The 18,468-nt window shown below is 48.4% G+C and overlaps 1 protein-coding gene and 2 long non-coding RNA genes across 4 annotated transcripts in view; 1 reads left to right on the plus strand and 2 right to left on the minus strand.

Moving 5' to 3' along the window:
- Positions 1-228: 228 nt before the first annotated feature.
- On the minus strand, positions 229-3,751 carry EGR1 (early growth response 1). Its single transcript, XM_053297831.1, has 2 exons — positions 3,298-3,751; positions 229-2,855 (listed from the first exon to the last, which is right to left on the minus strand). The coding sequence occupies exons 1-2, from the start codon at positions 3,542-3,544 to the stop codon at positions 1,417-1,419; spliced, it is 1,686 nt and encodes a 561-aa protein (XP_053153806.1). The 5' UTR covers positions 3,545-3,751; the 3' UTR covers positions 229-1,416.
- Positions 2,960-18,468, plus strand: part of LOC128345611 (uncharacterized) — a 45,885-nt gene continuing 30,376 nt past the window's right edge. Inside the window, exon 1 of the long non-coding RNA XR_008316537.1 lies at positions 2,960-3,204. This is a non-coding gene — a long non-coding RNA (uncharacterized LOC128345611). The remainder of the gene's footprint in view (positions 3,205-18,468) is intronic.
- On the minus strand, positions 9,125-17,064 carry LOC128345613 (uncharacterized). 2 transcript variants are annotated; one of them, XR_008316541.1, is made up of 4 exons: positions 16,871-17,064; positions 13,830-14,039; positions 12,496-12,667; positions 9,125-10,984 (listed from the first exon to the last, which is right to left on the minus strand). It is a non-coding gene; the product is annotated as an uncharacterized LOC128345613 (long non-coding RNA). The 2 variants fall into 2 exon arrangements; XR_008316542.1 differs by lacking the exon at positions 9,125-10,984 and having other exon boundaries at positions 11,315-12,667.

Consider the following 18,468-nt stretch of genomic DNA (forward strand, 5'->3'; position numbering starts at 1 on the left):
CTGGGATCCTTCCCACCCACCCCCAAAGAAGTCGACAGGTGCACTCCAGGGAGCCCTTGGGCTGGAGTCTTGGCCCCGCAGCAGCCGTGGGATTCCTGCGGGGAAGTGCGGGGTGAAGAAGCGATGGCAGCCTGAGCTGAGCGTTTACACCCAGAAAGGACCAGAAGATGTCAGTAAAGAAAGCTGCAAGCCGAACCCACCACCCTGGAAGGAAAAGAACTGGCCTGCTAGTCTCTCGAGCTTTTATTGACTTATTTCTGGAGGGTATGGTACACCAAATATCCCATTGGCAGTAAAGCGCATTCAATGTGTTTATAAGCCAAAACAGTCACTCTTTGTTTAAACAAACACAGGTACAAAGTCAAAAATAAAACCACAAAAATAATGAACAGCATGTTCATAACATACAAAAAATTGCCGCCTACTCAGTAGGTAACTACAACATTCCAACTCCTGAATATATTTATAAATTTTTACACTTCTGTAACAAAAATAGACTTTGAGAAGTTCAATTTTTTTGTTTTGTTTTTTTGCTTACATTCTGTCCTCGGGTTCTCTCCCTTTGTTTTTGTTTGTTTTTGGAGCCTCCGTTCCCTTTCCACACTTTCCCTTTCACCTTAAGGCTAGATGCGAAGCATCCAATCACACAAATGCATGACGTCAGCAGGGCTTCACAACAAGGCACCAAGACTTGGGACTTGGAAAGGGGGGGAAACAAACGAAAAAACTTTTTGCCACGTGGGAAAGTGTTTCCTCCTCAAGGTGATATTTACAAAGAACATCACACTCTTTTGACATGCTCAAATACATAGTTAAGTGCTGCTTTTTTTTCCTCCCCCCCCACCCCTCCCGCAAAAAAGTTGTAAAACTCATTACAGCTTCGTCATCACTAAGAGAGCAAAAATCACCATTTACAAAGAAAGAGAGAGAGAGAGAAAGAAAGATGGCCGTTCGTACCCCAAATAATGCAATATGAATATGTCAAGAGGTTTCCACGTCAAGAACCCAGAAGGAAAGGAAAGCCGTGGCACATATACAATTACGCATTGTTTTCACGTGGGTTCCAAAGTCCCTGGCTTCCCAGTGAATCGCGGCTTTGCGGGGAAATTATCAGGGAAGAAGAAGAAGAAGAGATCCATCGTCCATGCAGAGTCAGTCAGTTCTTGGACAGAAGTGGAGGAACTCAGATGTCCATGAGTTGTTTGTTTTTCAGGCAGTTGAAGTTGAAAGAAGTGTCCCAGGGCCTCGATGGCAGCTGGGAAGCTGGGGCTGGCTTTGGCTGGAGAGCCCAGCTCTTCCCACTTTCCCACCTCCCACCAAACCCGGGCCCACTGGACCAAGTACCGGTGGGATGGGAAGAGCCTTCATCACCCCCACCCCAAGGTCAGAGTTTGGGTTTGTTCGTGTTCCTTCCTCTCAACAGATCTCAATTGTCCGTGGTGAGAAAGTGGAGGCCATATCGGAAAGTGCTGAAGTCACTTGAGAGCTGAAGGGGCTGGAGATGCCCCCAGGCGAGGGAAAAGGGGTGACCGCCGCCTGGCTCTGGAAGGTGGACGGGGCGATGGAAGCGTAGCTGGTGGCCACCGAGGGCGAGGGGAAAGAGGGGAAGGGTGACGTCACGGGGGACGAGTATGAGGTCACGGGGGACGAGTATGAGGTCACGGGGGACGAGTAGGATGTTGTAGGGGAGGAGTGGGACGAGTAGGATGTTGCGGGGGAGGAGTAAGAGGCAGGTACTGGCGAGGGGAATGATGTGGTGGAGGGAGAGCGGTAAGAGGCTGCCCCCGGGGAGGCGGAGTAGCTGGCCAGTGGGGAAGGTGCGGGGGCCCCAGGGGTTGGCGGTGGCGCGGCGGAACCCTTGTCCGCCTTCTTCTCCTTCTGCCGGAGGTGGATCTTGGTGTGGCGCTTCCTCTCGTCGCTGCGGGCGAACTTGCGGCCGCAGATGTCGCAGGCGAAGGGCTTCTCGCCGGTGTGCGTGCGAATGTGCGTGGTGAGGTGGTCGCTCCGGCTGAAGTTACGCATGCAGATGCGGCACTGGAAGGGCTTCTGGCCGGTGTGGATGCGGATGTGCCGGGTGAGCTCGTCGGAGCGCGAGAAGCGGCGATCGCAGGACTCGACGGGGCAGGCGTAGGGACGCTCGTGTGGCGGCGTCTTGCTAGGCCGGTTGGGGTACTTCCTCATGCGGCTCTGCTTGACCAGCTGCGTTGGGTACGCGCCGCCGCCAAGGCCCTTGGGCTCCTGCTGCGACGAGCTGCTGCTCTGCGTGGCAAAGGCCTTGATGGTGGAGAGCGGCGTGAGCGACGGCTGCGGACTCGGGAAAGGCTTCTGGTCCACCGAGTTCAGGCCGATCTCGCTCTGCTGCGGCTGCTGCGGGAACAAGTAGTCCGGGATGATGGGCAGCTGGAAGTTGCTCTTAGCCGTCGGGTAAGCCGGCGGTGGGAACTGCAGCGAGCCCCCCGACGGGCTGGGGAACGCCTGGCTCGAAGGCTCCGGGAAGATCTCCGAGCCTCCCGGGTTGGGGAACGTGGGCGCCGCCGAGTAGATGGGGCTGGTGTCGCTGGCTTGCACCGAGCAGCTGAGAGCCGGGCTCGGCGAGGCGGACGACGAGCTGGGCGGCGAGGCGGACGACGAGGGTGCGGACGTGGTGGGCGGGTTGGCCATGCCCACCAGGCCGCTCACCAGGCTGAAAAGGGGCTCCGGCCACAAGGTGTTGCTGTTGCCTCCGCTGGACGCCGGCTCCAGGGAGAAGCGGCCGGTGTAAGTGATGGGCGGCAGGCGGGTGGTGCTCTGATTCGGGTAGCTCGTCTCGACCAAGGACTTTTCGCCGGCGCTCAGAGAGATCTCGGGGAACGTGTCTGGCGAGAGAAGAGCAACAGCCCCAGGTGAGTCCCGAGCTCTCCCGTCCAGCCCAGCAAGAGCTGCCACCTCCTCACCTGCCCGAGGGCGGGAGGAGCGAGGCTTGCTCAGCTCTAGATCCCCCGCGGGGCTCCCCGGCGCAGCCCAGCCAGCCCCAGCGTCGCCGCCACCGAGGCGAATAATGAATTATTGAGCGCTATACATATTGCAGCGCCTGGCGCGGCTCCAGCTGCAAAAGCCCGCGGCCCGGAGCGGGTGACGCACACCGGAGAATCCCCCCCCCGCCCCACTCTGTGCAGCAGGCGAGGCCGATGCCATCGCGGCGCCAGTGGAATCCCTTGCCCAAGGGTGAGTAGCCCCACTGGCCCTCCCTGGCTGGCTGGGATCCCCTCTGCCTCGGCTTCGCCCCCCGCCCCCGCGCCTAGATGCGCCTCTCCCTACCTGCAGCGAGGTGCTCGAAGGACTGCTCTCCACCTTCGCCGGAGGAGTTGAAGCTGCCGCCGCTCCCGCCGCTGTCGGGCCCCCCCGTGGGGTTGAGGAACTGGGGCCCCCCGCCAGCGAGCAGCATAATCTCTTCCAGCTTGGGATAGTGGCTGTCCATGGTAGGGGGCGAGTGTGGGAAAGAACCGAAAGGATCGGCCATCTGGAGCGAGGGCAACAGCTGCATTTCGGCCTTGGCCGCGGCCATGGGGGGCGAGCAGGGGCTCGGTCGGGTTTGGCTTGGGGCTACACGTAGGCTGGGCTGCCGCCCGCGGGGCACGAAGAGCGAGTGAGTGCGTGAGTGGGTGGGCGGCTGGCCTGGGGTTCCCCCTGGCTCTGCCCGCTGGAGGCGCTTCGCTCCCTCCCCCACCCGGCCGGCCCGGGGCTCCCCCTGGCTCGATTCGCTGGAAGCTCTCGGCTTCCCGCCCGCCCCACATCAGCCTCTATATATCGGATCTCGTCGGCCGCAGTCCGCCTCTTTCCTGACGTACATGTCCATATATGGAGGCAGGAAGCCCTTATTTGGTGGCGGGGCGAGAGAACCCTGCCTGGCGTCAGAGCCTGACATTGGGGGAAGCCGGAGAGGGGGGGGTCGGCGACCAAGGCCCGCGCCGGACTGCTGGGCCCCTGCTGGGCCCCCGGGGCCCGCGACCCTTGGCGAGAGCGGCTGCTCAAGCCCTGGCTGCCTCCCCAGGCGGGGTCCCCCCTTTCCAGCTTCAGTCGCGGCTGCCGGAAGCCCCCGGACGCGGCGGCCATATAAGGCCAGGCCCTTACAAGGCCCTGTTCCGGTGCGAGCTTTTCCTGCTCCTAATATGGCAATTCCGGCCGGGGTGGGAGGGGGAGCGGCCAGGAGAGACCGGCCGGGAGGGAGGAGCCGGGAGAGCCGAGGAAGGCGCCCTTCGCCTCCCCGCTGCCACGGCCCTGCGGGGCCAGCTCTGCAGAGCCCGGAGGGCGAAGAAAACTGCAGGGGGGCGGGCAGGGCGGGAGGAGCCCGGGGGCGCGGGCGGGAACAAAAACAAGGGCCGGCGCGTAGCGGTAGCTTCGCAGGGCCAGTAGCGGAGCACACGAGCCAGGCCAAAACAACTCGCCGCCCGGGGGCGCCACTTATCTCCTGCGGGAACAGCTTGCTGGCCCAAGTTTGCTGTGCCGGTGCACGACGTTAAAGATTGCCTGACGAAGCGGCTGAGTTGCATTTCAGACCACAATTGGGGGGGCAGCAGACCAGTGGAAAAAAGCATGGATTTCTCTCCCTGTGCTCAAGACATTTGTAGGGCCAAAGGAAGGCTTTTTGTCTGCGTTAGTGCTTGTGAGCTCCGGGCCAGAAAATAGCGCTTGTTCCAGATTCTTTGACCTGGAATACACGCACGTGGCTTTGTATATGTGGTTTAGGTGGCCTCGCGTTCCGCCCGCCACCCCAGTTTGCCCACCTCCAAAGTGTTTCCTAGCCTTTCGGCCTTTCCTTTGGCGTTTCTTTCAGTCGCATTCCCAGTGTAGCCCACGCCTGTTACTGATAATTGAAGGGAGGCTGTTGCCGGCTGTTTACCCGGAGTGGGCAAGCTCTCGGATTATTTAAACTTGTTGCGCCCGGCTTCTTCTGGTACGAAGATGGGCGCGCCGCAGACACTGCAGAAGGGTTGCCCATTCTTTAAGAGCGGGTGGCCGAAGGCTGCCAACCCCGACTGAAGCTATTCCTGGAGATTCTCCTATAATGTCCACACAACACCAAATCATTAAAATCTCCAGGTCTCTTGGAGTCAGATGCTGATTCCTGACCTGGAGGCCAGTCCTGGAGGGTTGGCTATCCTGCCCCCTCTTAAACTGGTGTGATGCCCCATAAACCAACTTTATACGCCTTTCCATCGTCGCCCCCTCCCTTTCTATGCTGAATGGATATTAATTATCCGTCCCCCACCCGCCGCCTTTATAAGCTTGGGGGAGTTAAACAACAGTCCCCTTTCTGGGCCCAGCTTTGAGCGGGCCGGGCCATCTCCGTTCCCTCGGGCACTGGCAGCACTTTGCAATTCTCTCCCCCTCCTTGAATATTCCTTGCTCTGCTATCTGCTTGGCTGGATTGGAGGGGGGAGAGAGAGAAACTAGGAAGTGTGCCAGTGCCGAGCACCCCTGGCGCATACACTGCAGAGGCTGCAGCAGCATCTCGTCAAAGGGAATTTCCTGATGATGCGAAATGCAGGGAATCTCGGGGAGTTGCGAAGCAGGCGGCTCACTGCTGCCCCCTGGTGCCCTGGGCCAGCTGCGACCAAGCGTCGCCTCTGCAGCTGGCTGGCACTGCAGATTTGGCAGGCGGGTGGGCGGGCAGCTGCGGGTGGGATTCGCCGCCCGACTCCCCAGCCCAGGGACTCCTCGGTTCCAAGGAGCAGTCCCTGCTGCTTCCGCTTCTTGGATTCCCCCACCCCTCCACCCCGCTCCTTGGCGTCTGCCCAAGTGAGAGCCTGAGACGCAGTGAGATCGCACTGAGCCTGCGCGGCAGCCTCTGCAAGTGCTTCCCCCGCAGTCCTCTGGGACCCAGCTCGTAGCTCTGAGCGATTGAGCCTCCTTTGCTGGAATGAGGCTAGTGCTGCAGAGAGCCGCGGAATGCACAGCTCCGCACAACACACACCGCCCCCTCCGCCCCCTGCGCGTAGGGCTGAGGAATCCCTGCCACTGAAGGGAAACCCTCGGAAGGAATCCACAGCCAGTTAGCGAGGCGAGCCTGCCAGCCCCTCGGCCCTCGCCTCTCCCCCGCGCAGCCACACAGGCAGGCAACCCTTTGGAGGCGGCACGGGGGTGGGGAGCCAGCAGGGACCCCCCCCCTTCGCCAAGCGTTGTCTTTCAATCACTTCATTTGTGCTACCGGATCTCCCCCATCTCACTCCTCATAAGCTCAGCTCCAGAAACTTAATCCCTTGGGATTCTGCTGGGGGCGGGCCGTGATTTTTGGACACACACACCCCGCCCATCACCCCTCCACTCTTTTATTGACTCCAGTAAATTCTCAGGCAGCCCGCCAGCCAACGAGCGGGTACCTGAAGGCAGGAGATGCTCGTCAGGTCCGAGCATCCCCTCTCTCACTGCGCATGTGCAGGAGATCCTCTATGTCGTCGTTGTCGTTCTGGTGCTCTCCTGGCCACGTCACTCTGCAGGCTCTGGAAGCTCGCCCCTTTGCTGCGGGCTACCTTCCCTCTGCGTTGACTGACTGACGAGAACAGCAGCAGGGGTGGAAAGCGGGGCGGGGGGAGCCTCTGAGTATTTAGTGAGCAGCCTTTCGGAGAGACAGCGCTGCCTGACAACGGCGGGCGAGCGCCGTGCAAAGACATGAGCTCCGCACCGCCTGAGGACGGTCCAAGAGGGCTCTGTGCTCACCCCTGATGAACTGGGCCCGTTCATCTGCTGCAGCAGGTGTAAACAGAGAGGGCAGCAGCATCCAGCCAAAGTGACACACTTCTAAGCCCCCTTGGTTGCAACCGGGACAGGCCAGCACATGATTATCTGCATGATCCATGGAGGTCCCCTGAGAGACAGCGAGACACTGGCCACAGCGGCACACCCCCCCTCCCCCCCCTTCAACTCGCGACACCAGGTTCCCCGCACGTTGTGATGGGCATGCGATTGATTATCGCGCCATCCTATGGGCAGAGAGAGGGAGGGAGGGAGGAGACAGGGCTCTGTGCCAAAGGGCTCACCATTGAAATCTGAGCTCCGCTGTGGATGATGAATCACTTAAGAGAGAAGCAGCCTAAGAAATGGGCACTGCCTATATGGTGTGTGTGGACCATCTGTACACTGTGTGGATGGTCAAAGTCAGCGGGCTGGGCACAGCGGGCCAGACTGTTTTGGCCTGATTTAAAACCAGGAAGGACTCAGAGGCCTTGGACTTCTCAGACCATCTCCTATGGAGCATATGCTCCCTCCTGGCCTCTGCATTGGCCAGAGGTTAGTGGACACCAGCTAGTTCCATCCACACCAGCTGAGGAGGAAGGGGCAGCAGACTTTGGAAAGGAAGCAATAGGCAAAGGGAGGACGAGCATCTTTTTCACTTTGTTCAGGGGCCTAGCAAAGTTGGGGTGGGCTCTAGGACAAAAAGTGAAGATGGGCCCCTGCCTCCCTCCCCACCTTCTTCAGAGAGGTGTGAGGGGGAGAGCAAACCACTGTTGTCACCAAACAAGTGGGGGCCCCTCCCTCAGGGGCCCAGGGACATTTGTTTCCCCTCCCCCTTGTTCAACTGTAGCTATGCCCCTGACTAATTTATTCTGTCCTTTCCACTCCCTGAGGATTCTCACAAGTCTAGCATTTGGGGAGGGGATGATTGTTTTTTCTAAAGCTTAGCAGTGCTCTTTGTGGCCTTCATTCTGAAACTGATTCCACACAGGCTCTAAATTAATCCAAGGACAAATTTAAATCTAGTGAAAATGTTCTGCGTTGACAATCCTCCACAGAGTTTTAGGCATGCCATTTTAGCTGAATTTAATGTATTTAGTTAGGAAATTTTGAATGACAAGAATAAACAGAAGAATTCATATAATGAGTGTTGCTGTATTTTGGCTTCATATTTATATTTATAATGAGGAAATGTATGATGAAAATTTGACTCTATTGTGTCAATCAGAATTTCCTAGCAACTTTATTAAGAGTATTTTAAAAGCTTCAATCTTCTATCTGTCTGTCTATCTATCTATCTATCTATCTATCTATCTATCTATCTTCGGGGGTAACCTTATTGAAGTTAACAAAATTTCCGCGTTATCAAGAGTCACAGTTAGGGTTGCCAATGCCAACTTCTTTTTCCTGGCAGTGTTACTGTGCCTGTAACAACTGCATTATATTTACAGACTGGGAAAATGTCTCCTACTGAATGTTAACATCCATTGAAGTGGGAAGATCAGGTCTTGGATTGCACCTGCACCTAGTTTTTTGTTCTTGATTTTAGAATTAAATTTCAAAATATGCATATAGCATTTCCCGTTCATCTGTGATGACAATGAATACTTTTGCTGCCATGTGGCAAAACCTTCTGGTATAGATTGTGCTACAATCCTGCACACAGTTATGCAGTTGCAATCCTATGCATATATATATTGGAACTCAGTGGGGCTTATGATACAACTGGGATACAGTCAATGAGAGTTATGCACTCTCATCATGTACAAGCCTACAGTCTTAATGGTTGTATATCCCAAAATCTACTTCTAACAATTTAATAGCTCCTGTTCTTAGACATTAGTAGGTTGTATTAGGAATGATTACACTTATCTTGCATTGGGCTTCATGAACTGTCAGATATCTTAATGTGATTCACAGCCTGAATTACTTTCCTTTATGTCCCTTGAGTATTTGTCTACCACTGCCTAGGAACAGTGCATTCAATGTAGCTGTAAATAACACAGTGTAGCTGTTTAAGACAGAAAGAGACAGGGTCCAGTTCACATAACCAAATGGGTAAATGTAGATTGAGCTTGACTTGTGGTAAAGTGGTCACAGGATTGCTTCACCACAAGTACAACTTGCAGCCTATACTCTGGGAAATTTGGTTTTCATTTCAGGGCTTCCTTGGGGAGATGAGGTCAATGGAATGCTGCTTTAGTCTGTGGGTGCTTAGAATATTTAACCCAGCATAATTAAAGCAAGGTGGAGAAGGCCTTATTCTTTAAAAGTTCAAATGTGGGTACAGAACATTTAAATTACTGTATAGGCGAAGAGTTCATTTTCTCATGGCTTGCATACAAGATCCCAAGAAACAGACATGGTTCATTCAGGGTGACACCAAACAAACAACTTGCAGATTTATTTATTTACTATAGTGTCTACATGTTTACAGTAATGATTGCTTTCAATTCATCAATAGAGCATGATGTTGTTAATCGCTTGCACCGTCTTCAACCACCACCCACTATTCTGACTGGGATCATTTTTACATGGTCAGTCACCTGATGCAAGGATTATCGACAGACACTCTGGCCTCCTTTTCTGTCTTTCACTTTTGGAAGTACTCCAAGACTGAGTAAACAAATACAAAGTTTGAAAGAGGAAAATTGTTCCCTACAAATACTTGGTCATGTACTCTGACCCACAATATGTTACACAAGATTGAATTCTAACTTCAGAGAATATCGTTGTGGTACCTTTTAACCATTTTTAGATGTGATTAAAGTTATTGTAACATTTCTTCTCCTAGCCAGACCCCAGATTTTTTTTTTTTAAGTGTTCAGCTAGGTATGGGAGAGATATGAGGGGAATATATGGTTACATATGAGGTGGGGAATTGCCTTTATAGGGAAACTAAGTTTAGACCAAACAAAAATATTTGGTTAATTTGTCTACAGTTTCAATTAGTTGTTCTCCGATACATTAGGCACATAGGAAATACAAGGTACATATATTTGAAAGGTTGTATTAATGAATCATTTATCATTCTCATTTTTTCATTAGTAATACAAGCATTCCAAATGCATGTACTAAATATTCAATCATGTTAGCAATTTAGAGTATATAAATCCAAAAGTCAAAAAAGAGTAGTGTATAGTTGTCAAATGTTATTATACCATCCAACCACAAGAGGGCACGCTTCTCTGTGATTGTGGGATGGGGGAAACAGCATACAGTGCTATTGCTAAACAGGGCACAGATTGCACTTGTTTTAGAAGTGAGCTTGCTGTTTTGTAATCACACTCATACACAGTTGAAATTCTGTTTGTTCTAGCCTTTATAGTCAGAGGGGGCATGGATCAACCATGATGCTGCAACCATCTGGCCAGTCATGGCTATGAGTAGCTGGTTGTACTTTCATAGTTGTATCTAAAACAGGGGTGCAACTTACATGATTAAGCATGCAACCTAATGGTGCAGAAGATAGTTTGAAGCATAAGATGCAATGCTACTACAGAAGTTAAGCAAATCTGGCCCTGTTAACTGTCTGGAGAAGCGAGTGTTTGGGAACTATATGTTAGTTCTATATGTTAGAGAGCCAGCATGGTGTAGCGGTTAGAGTGCTGGACTAGGACCGGGGAGACCCGAGTTCAAATCTCCATTCAGCCATAATACTAGCTGGGTGACTCTGGGCCAGTCACTTCTCTCTCAGCCTAGCCTACTTCACAGGGTTGTTGTGAAAGAGAAACTTAAGTATGTAGTACACCACTCTGGGCTCCTTGGAGGAAGAGCGGGATATAAATGTAATAATAATAATAATATGTAAGCTGATCTGAGCTTTTTGGAGATAAAGCAAGGTATTAAGTGAGATCAGTTAATAAATCCACAAAGCACTAACATCCATGGGGAAACTGTTGTTGACACCACTGAGATGTGAAAGTCACCATGAGTGTAAAAAACAACAGCATACAGAGATGGGCCAAGTACTGTTACCCAAAAGCAGATCTGAGCAAAAAGAAAGGGGGAGCGCCCACAATAGGTTTTTGGATCCTTGAAACAGTGCTCAGAAAACAGAAGGTTTGTGGATTATAGATTCCCACTACTTGTCCTTAGAAAAAACTTGACAGCCAACACCAGAGGCAGGGTATGCAGCTTCCTGTGTTGCAGTGATTCAGAGCGGGTGGCAGTAGGCTGTAATTCTGCCTCTTGGCTGTAAAGATACACAGGAAAGAGGGAGGGAGAAAGCTGTTCTTCCATAGCAACCATTGGCACCTCCCCTATGGAAGAACTGGAAGAAATCCACAACTGTCAATACTGAACATTGTTACAGAGGTAGATTTTGGTGGATTCTTTTTCTCCTAGCTGGAGATGGGAGAAGTCCCTGTCTCCTGACCTGTGCTGAAATTAAAACTAGGCCACATGTTCTTTGGACTAATTCCAATCACATTCCAATATATATGCAGAAAGGGGGGAAAGGACATTTCATATTGCCATATTTAAAAGTCTAAAAGCAAACTGCACCCTTTTATTGCTTTGCTCAGTAACTGCTAATGTATTTGCAAATGATATCTAATATATGTTAATATTGTTAATTAACATACATAACTGAGTTCCTAACAATAAAATCATTTATTTGTTTATTTTAAAATAAGTTTTCAGAGTGCTTCAGATCTATTATTCCATCAATGAGAGCTGAAGTAGCATAGTGACTCTGAGTGTGAACTATATGACCCAGGAAGTCACCATTTCAAATTCCATCCCGAGAAACAAACTGACTAGAACTGTAGTCCTAAATGCATTTACTAGGGAGTAAGCCTCACTTAACACAGTGGAACTTCTCCTGAGTAAACATTTACAACAGCTTGCTTTTGGCGGCTTTAGGCAAACTGCCACCATCCAACCTCAGCACTGTCTCTGCAACATGGGCATAATATACTGACCTACCTTGCAGGGTTCTTCCACAGTTTAACCACAAAAGCACTATATAAATACTGCATTATTATGGTCATTATTATTATCATTATTATTATTATTATTATTATTATTATTATTATTATTATTATTATCATCATCTTTCAAGGAACTCTAGAGATGTCTATATACAGTATGATAAATAGATAAACAAACACTCAGCTTTCACCTAGCAGCTCATGTCTTCCAAAGCCAATAGTACTGGGCTTTAAGCAGAAACAGTACCTGAAAACATTTCAGTGGAAATGAATCACACCTAAAGCACACTTAAAGGTGGTAGTGGAGATCCAGCAGTGGAGGAGGGTCTGTCCTCGGGGTGGCCCTTCCACGAGGCAGGATGAAGTGAAGTGGTTCCTCAGGTGCAGGCACAAGGAGGACCAGAGGGGGTGAGCAGTGGCCCCCTTCCACCACGAGTGCCACCACACAGACCTCCCTGCCACTTGCTGCCACTGCTCTTCCTCACTCCACTGGGGCACACTTTCATACTACCCTCCTTGCCCCACTGGGGTGTGCCTCTTTTTTCCCTTGTCCCCCTTGACAGGAGTTAGGATTGCCCCTGCTGCCATTGCTGGGCTTGGGGGCCTGGTATGAGAGTGTGTTCATGCCCCGTTGACATCGTCTCCTCCACATCATGGGCTGAGAATGCCTCTGAGTGCAGATAATGGAGGAGGGTTTTTTGCCCCAGGCAGCAAATTATCTTGGAGCTCCTTTCCTTGTCCCTTACAGTGGCTAGACCAAAAGGACTGGGTCTGACATGTTTGATGCAGAGCATAAGTTAGTTCCATCCATCCATCCATCCATCCATAAAGCACTAGGTTTAAAGATTACCTTTGCTGGTGAGCCAAGTCACATAGTGTAAGTGGGGAGGAGTGAAAGGTCCTGTCTTGGCTCTTCTTTATTGCCAGAACCAACTGCTGTCCTCCTCCTCCTAATATTTTGGTCCCTTTCTTCATCAAATGCTTTCCTCCGGTCCCTCATATCTACTCTATCCTCTCGGTGCCTAGTAGCAAAACAAAACAATGTTCTTATTGAAATTCAGCTGAGGAGCAGAGCATGAAGCCAACTGTAAAACCACCCAGAAGCTGGGTCACATATAGACTAGTCAGTCAGCTCCTTATTTTGCACTGTGTCTTATATGTTATAGAATGCTCTGTGCAATTCAAAGGCCAGCAGCAGCTGCAGCAGCAAATGCACCTAAAGCATTCCTAGACATCTCCCAACTTTCCTTCTCTGTGCTGTTGGCTTCCCATCTCTGACACTCACTACTCTCCTCTCTCCACTCCTCTCTCTTCGCTTTTGTCCTGTCATGAGGCTGCCTCTGATGGTGGTTTCTGCACAGGTGTGAATGTGTCTCAGGGAGCTGCAGCCAACCATAAGTTCCCTGCAATCCATGTGTTTGGAACACAAACGGCCTGTATTCCCGCCCCTCCTGCTAACTGAGGAAAGAGGCATCTCTCTTAAAGGATGGCTCCCTTTTATTTAGCAAGAGCAGCCATCCCTGTTCAGCGTACACAGTGCCTTTTTAGGTGGCTGTCTGCTGGTATCTCACTTATGTCTTTTTGTTTCTAGACTGAAAGCCCTTTCGGGACAGGGAACCATTATTTTATTTAATGTTAGCTGCTCTGAAAAGCAGTATATAAATGCACCTAACACAAGACCCTCCATGGTAGCAGCAGGAGAATATATCCAACCAAAATTATGACAATGTTCTTCTTTTTCCCTCTGATTCTATAAAAAGAAAAAGTGGGGAGGAGGCTTTTGGCTGGGTGGCTGATAGCTCTGCAAGTGAGAAATGTTAATTATATTGCAGGCCAGATTCACCCTGCCCCCACAGGAGAAATCAGGTTCAACTGGTACATCAGGAACATTTGATTTTTGTAAAAGATGCATGCTATTGCAGTCAGGGGTGGGAGGTGGGGGTTTGACCCTGAAAGTTTTATGAGCCTCTTAAACTGCAAGATTAATTCAAAGCACTTCTGATTTCTGAAGAACGGTGTGTGTGCAGTTTAACACCCTTCCCGCTGCAGTTACATTTGCAACTGACTGTGTGGGGCACCTGTTCCTTTATCTCATATGTGGCATTGGAACTTACTATTTATATGGCAAAGGAAAGAAATGAGGCTGACACTCTGAATGCCTTGTCTGTACAAGGGGCAACACACCCTGTTCCGACGGCTGTAAATGTTTCCACTTCAAGATTATCGTAAATAGTTTTGTCTTTAAAAAGAAGAGGAAGAAGGATGTTTCTGCAGCACATTTGTTTCCAGACTGCTGCATCACTACCAGAAATAAGCATTGTGGTTTCTTGTTTCGTCTCAGTCACCATGACACAGGAAATGCTTCTCTCCACTTCTGTCACATTTTCCACAAGTCTGAGAAAAATCAAGATTTCAATGTGATCAGCTCAAGGAGAGAGAAAACAAAAGGAAAGCATCACACATGACTGACATATAAATAGGTCTTGCCATTACCAGCCTCCTGTTACGGGCTGGCCATATAACTGTCTTTGCATCTCAGGTCTGATTTCTCAGCCAGATCACATTTTCTCATTTGCGCTGTAGACTCCTCTCCACCCCCGGGGTCACTGCAAACACTGTTATCACCAGGAACTAGTGATAATAATTGTTTTTCAGTGGCATCACTGAATGCCAGCCACATTGATATGTACTCAGGAGCAGATGGTATGAAACACCACAGCGCAGACCTGCAATGCTGCCAAGATGTTTGCTGCTCTTTAAATGGCTCTTCTGCAAATTATGTAATGAGCCAACTGCCATCAAACTGGGAAGAGGCATAGGCTTTGTATGGCCAACTCTGATCTGTGGCCTTGGAGCTGCTCAGCATTTCACAGTTGTGCCTTGGGCTGACAGAGCGCTACCCTTTATTTATTTTTTATTCATTTTGATTTGCAACCCATCCAATTCCTTCCAGGAGTTGCAGTAACAGTATCAACAAAAAAGATGACAGGTTTCTGTCTGTGCTGTACAGTCACCTTTGGGTGGGTAAGGAAGACCCAGACATAAAGGCAGTGGATCTCCAAGAGTAAATGTGTGCTAGATAGTGATTTCATGCATACTGTTAGTATTAAAAATAAAAGTGATTCCAGCATCGTGTCCATCCTGCCCCATTAACTCATATGCTATGAAAGCAGCAGGTTTTTATTTTTTGTTTTTGCAGGTGAAGCTCATAGAAAGAGGCAGGGTAACATGATGGTGTATATATGAAATCATCTCTCTCTTATCCAGAGAATGAGAAAAGATGCTCATGCACATAGATGTGCAGTCAGAGGGCAAACTTTGGGAGCAACACCATATATATATACACACACACACACACACACACATATATATATTTATATTTATATTTATATTTATATTTATATTGGGGGGAGGAAAGACACTGGAGGGAGGAGATATGGCTTATCAGGTTTTGCAGGTGGGAGTTCAGTGAAATGGGGGGAGAAGAACTCCTCGAATATAAAGGGGGGATCTGCTCCCCTGCACACACACTCACTCACATACACAGAGACAAAGAGCATATTGAGGACTTGGCCAAAGCCCCAGCACAGTGTACATCCTTTTCCCAGCAAGGCTAAAGGCATGAACATGATTCCATCATGAATTTTGCTTTTCTCCAGCATAGATGCTTTCCGATACAACCCAACCCAACCCAACCCATGAGATTTGTAATATCTTGTGTGACTAACCAAAGTAAATTTCAGATCATTGCTATAGCAACACCTCTAAGATGATTCTGGTCTGTCGCTATAGTAATATGGCATCTTCTTTATGGGGAGGTCCAAACATTTAATGTCATGTTTGTCTCTATCTTGGTTCTTAAATGCTTCTTTCTCACAAAATTGTGGGTTCAATTTTTTTGGTCATAAATAAGTGCTGACCTTATGCGATTCCACTTAAGCACCTGGATACTTACACACAATCTGAAAAATCTGACATAGTTTGCTAAAGAAAAGGGCACAGAGGGACCTTGACAGGGGATTGTGAAATAACCAGATTCAAGGATCATAACATATCATCTTTAGTTTCTGATTAAAACAACAACAACTTACACAAGCAAATTTAACAGAGTGGATAAGTACTTCACTGGGTAGGGGCTAATAACTGTGGAAGAGGAGTGGGGCAATGACCAGGAAGAGAAACTGCACAGCACAGGATCTCTGTCTAGACTCTAGACCAATCACACAAAATCTTCATCCGCTTCAGTGAGTACCATTACATGGTTTGAATATCAGTTGAACATTAGATGAAAAATGACTGATCTTGACCACATAGACAGTCTAGTATCCTTTTGTTCATTTGGACCATAAAAGGGGGAGGAGGCTAGTCTCCAATTATTTATATAAGGCATGACCAATCAACCCAGACACTTCATACAGTGCTCACCAATCTCATGGGCCAATGTTACACATCCCTATTCCTTTATGCCAAGAGAACTCTGAGGTCTGAACACCTACAGTCCCTGGTAGCTCAAGAAGAGAAGGTCCCAGCTCTGGGCCATGTTGTTTTTGATTCAAGACATGGAATTCTTCATGCTTTAAGCTCAGCTCTAAACTCAAAGTCAAAGAGCTGCAAGTTCAGCGGTATTTCCCCCCTCCTCTAATATTAACTGAATACTTTCATTTCATAATCACATGTCCTGTTAAGCTCAGTTACCACTGCTTCCTTCCTCCTGTTAATACGAATACTGAGTTATTTCTTCCACTTTTTACAGTCTCTACCAAGCACGTTAAGATCTTGGCATAAATGCATTAATTAAGCCTCACAACACCATGACATGGTGGGTCAGCATGGCTGAATCTAATTATTCAGTATTCTTTTTCAAGCAAATGCCTTTCAACTTGTCAAAAGCATTTGATCTTTCTACATTCAATCACACATCTGAGGGTGGTGTGTGTGTTTTTTAAGTCCTTTTCATATTGGTTTTAAAAATACCTCTGACTTGCATTATTTAAAAAATAAACTACATGGCATTTAAAAATTTAAATGCCATGAGAAAATACTAAAGCATTCTGAGAAAATAGAAAAGTGTTTCAGGAATTAAGCACAGCATTTTTATATAGCCTATTCTATGTAGCTCAGATCCAGAGCGTTGGTCAGAACCAAACAAAAAAGGTACCTGCCCCAAATCAATAGAAACTGGTCCATCCGAACAGCAGAACCGGAAATTGTCAAAATAATGATACCTCTGATGGTCTTCCTTCCCACTTCCTGGTACCTGCACTTCAGTCTTGGCATGCCTGAAAAGTAATCATCCCCAGCTTGGTTTCTGCGTCACTCCTACACGGTTTGAGAATGTGAATGGCGATGTACTGGCAATTCTAGACAGTGCTTCATGTCTAAAAAAGAGATTCCATTCAAAATAAGAAGTCACCTAACAAGGCCCTCTTCTTCTCCTCTAGCACATGCACACAGACATCACATCAAGTTGTTAAAGGGAGGGAGAGGTGCAGCCACAACTCCCGGATCTCTGTGTATGGAATGTAAGGAGAAAGCATACAAGTTCCAAGCTCACGTTCCTTGACTGAGTAGAGGGGGGTAGGACAGGTATGCATAGGCCTCTCGTTCCTTTTAATGGCCTGGCACAGTTCAGGCACACAAAGCCACACATGTGTGCCAAAGTGCTGTGGGGATGGGGCAAGGCTCTGATGCCCAATGAGATCATTCTGTGCATGAGCACTATGTCAGCCCACAGTGTGCTCTTGATATTTATAATGATCCTGCTTATTGCTATGCATGGATCTTTGCCTTGTTTTCTGTATGCCTCTCCCTGAATATAAAGCATGAATAAATATGCTTTATATGCCCTGAATATAAAGAATGGGAATAACAGCACATGATGAAGTGAAATTTCTGAAAATCTAGCTAGCAGTATAGAATAGAAAATGCAAGGGGAAACTTAACTTCCTCTTTGCAAAGTCAAGATTTGCAAAATGTAGCTTGTATCTAAAAAATGAAAGTTCCTATTATGGCTTTATACTGCTGCTTTTTTCCAAAAACAACAACAAAATTATTGGAAAAGAAATCATGAGATTCTATTAACTTAGATTGAACTATCCTGAACTCAGGTCAGTCTGACAAAGGGAAGTTTTTCAATGAAAAACAGCTTAGTATGGAAATCTTAATTCTTGAGTGTCATTATAATCAAGCTTCTCGTAAGAACTGCCCAGTATCAGATGTGAAATACAAAACATATCTATACTGAGATGAGTTAAAATCTTGGGAAGAATCCATCACCAATTCCATTTCCTCAGGCCCAAACCATGGAAATCCATGGGAAAATTCATGCCCAGTCAAAAGTCCTACTGTTCTATGCATGCCCTATGGTTTGGTTTTTCCTTATCTTGGTTGATCATAGGCCCGGGACATTGATTTGTATCCTTTTTTATCTGAGTTCACAGTACTGCCTTCATGGGATTTGTAGAACTCTGTGTACAGACTAACAAGGTTATTTGTTTGGGTTTTTTTTGGCATGATCTACTCCTGATATTTGTACATGGAAGGGTACGATCTATACAACCCATCACGTGAGATGCCATTGCACTCAATTTTCCATGTTTTTTGCCCCTTTATGCAAATGCTTATGTCCAATTAACAACTTACATTTGGTTTGATGTCACATTCTGCTATGGGATTCGTAGTCAACCCTTTTCAACTTCATGGCAAAAAAACTGGTATCATTAGATTAAACAGAAAGGAAGAAAAAAATGGCTGGACATGAATTATATTTGTAGACGGTATCATGAAATCATGCATGCCATATTTGTTATTATGCACTAAGAAA

The sequence above is a fragment of the Hemicordylus capensis genome, chromosome 2 (assembly GCF_027244095.1).
Source record: "Hemicordylus capensis ecotype Gifberg chromosome 2, rHemCap1.1.pri, whole genome shotgun sequence".
Lineage (NCBI taxonomy): Eukaryota > Metazoa > Chordata > Lepidosauria > Squamata > Cordylidae > Hemicordylus > Hemicordylus capensis.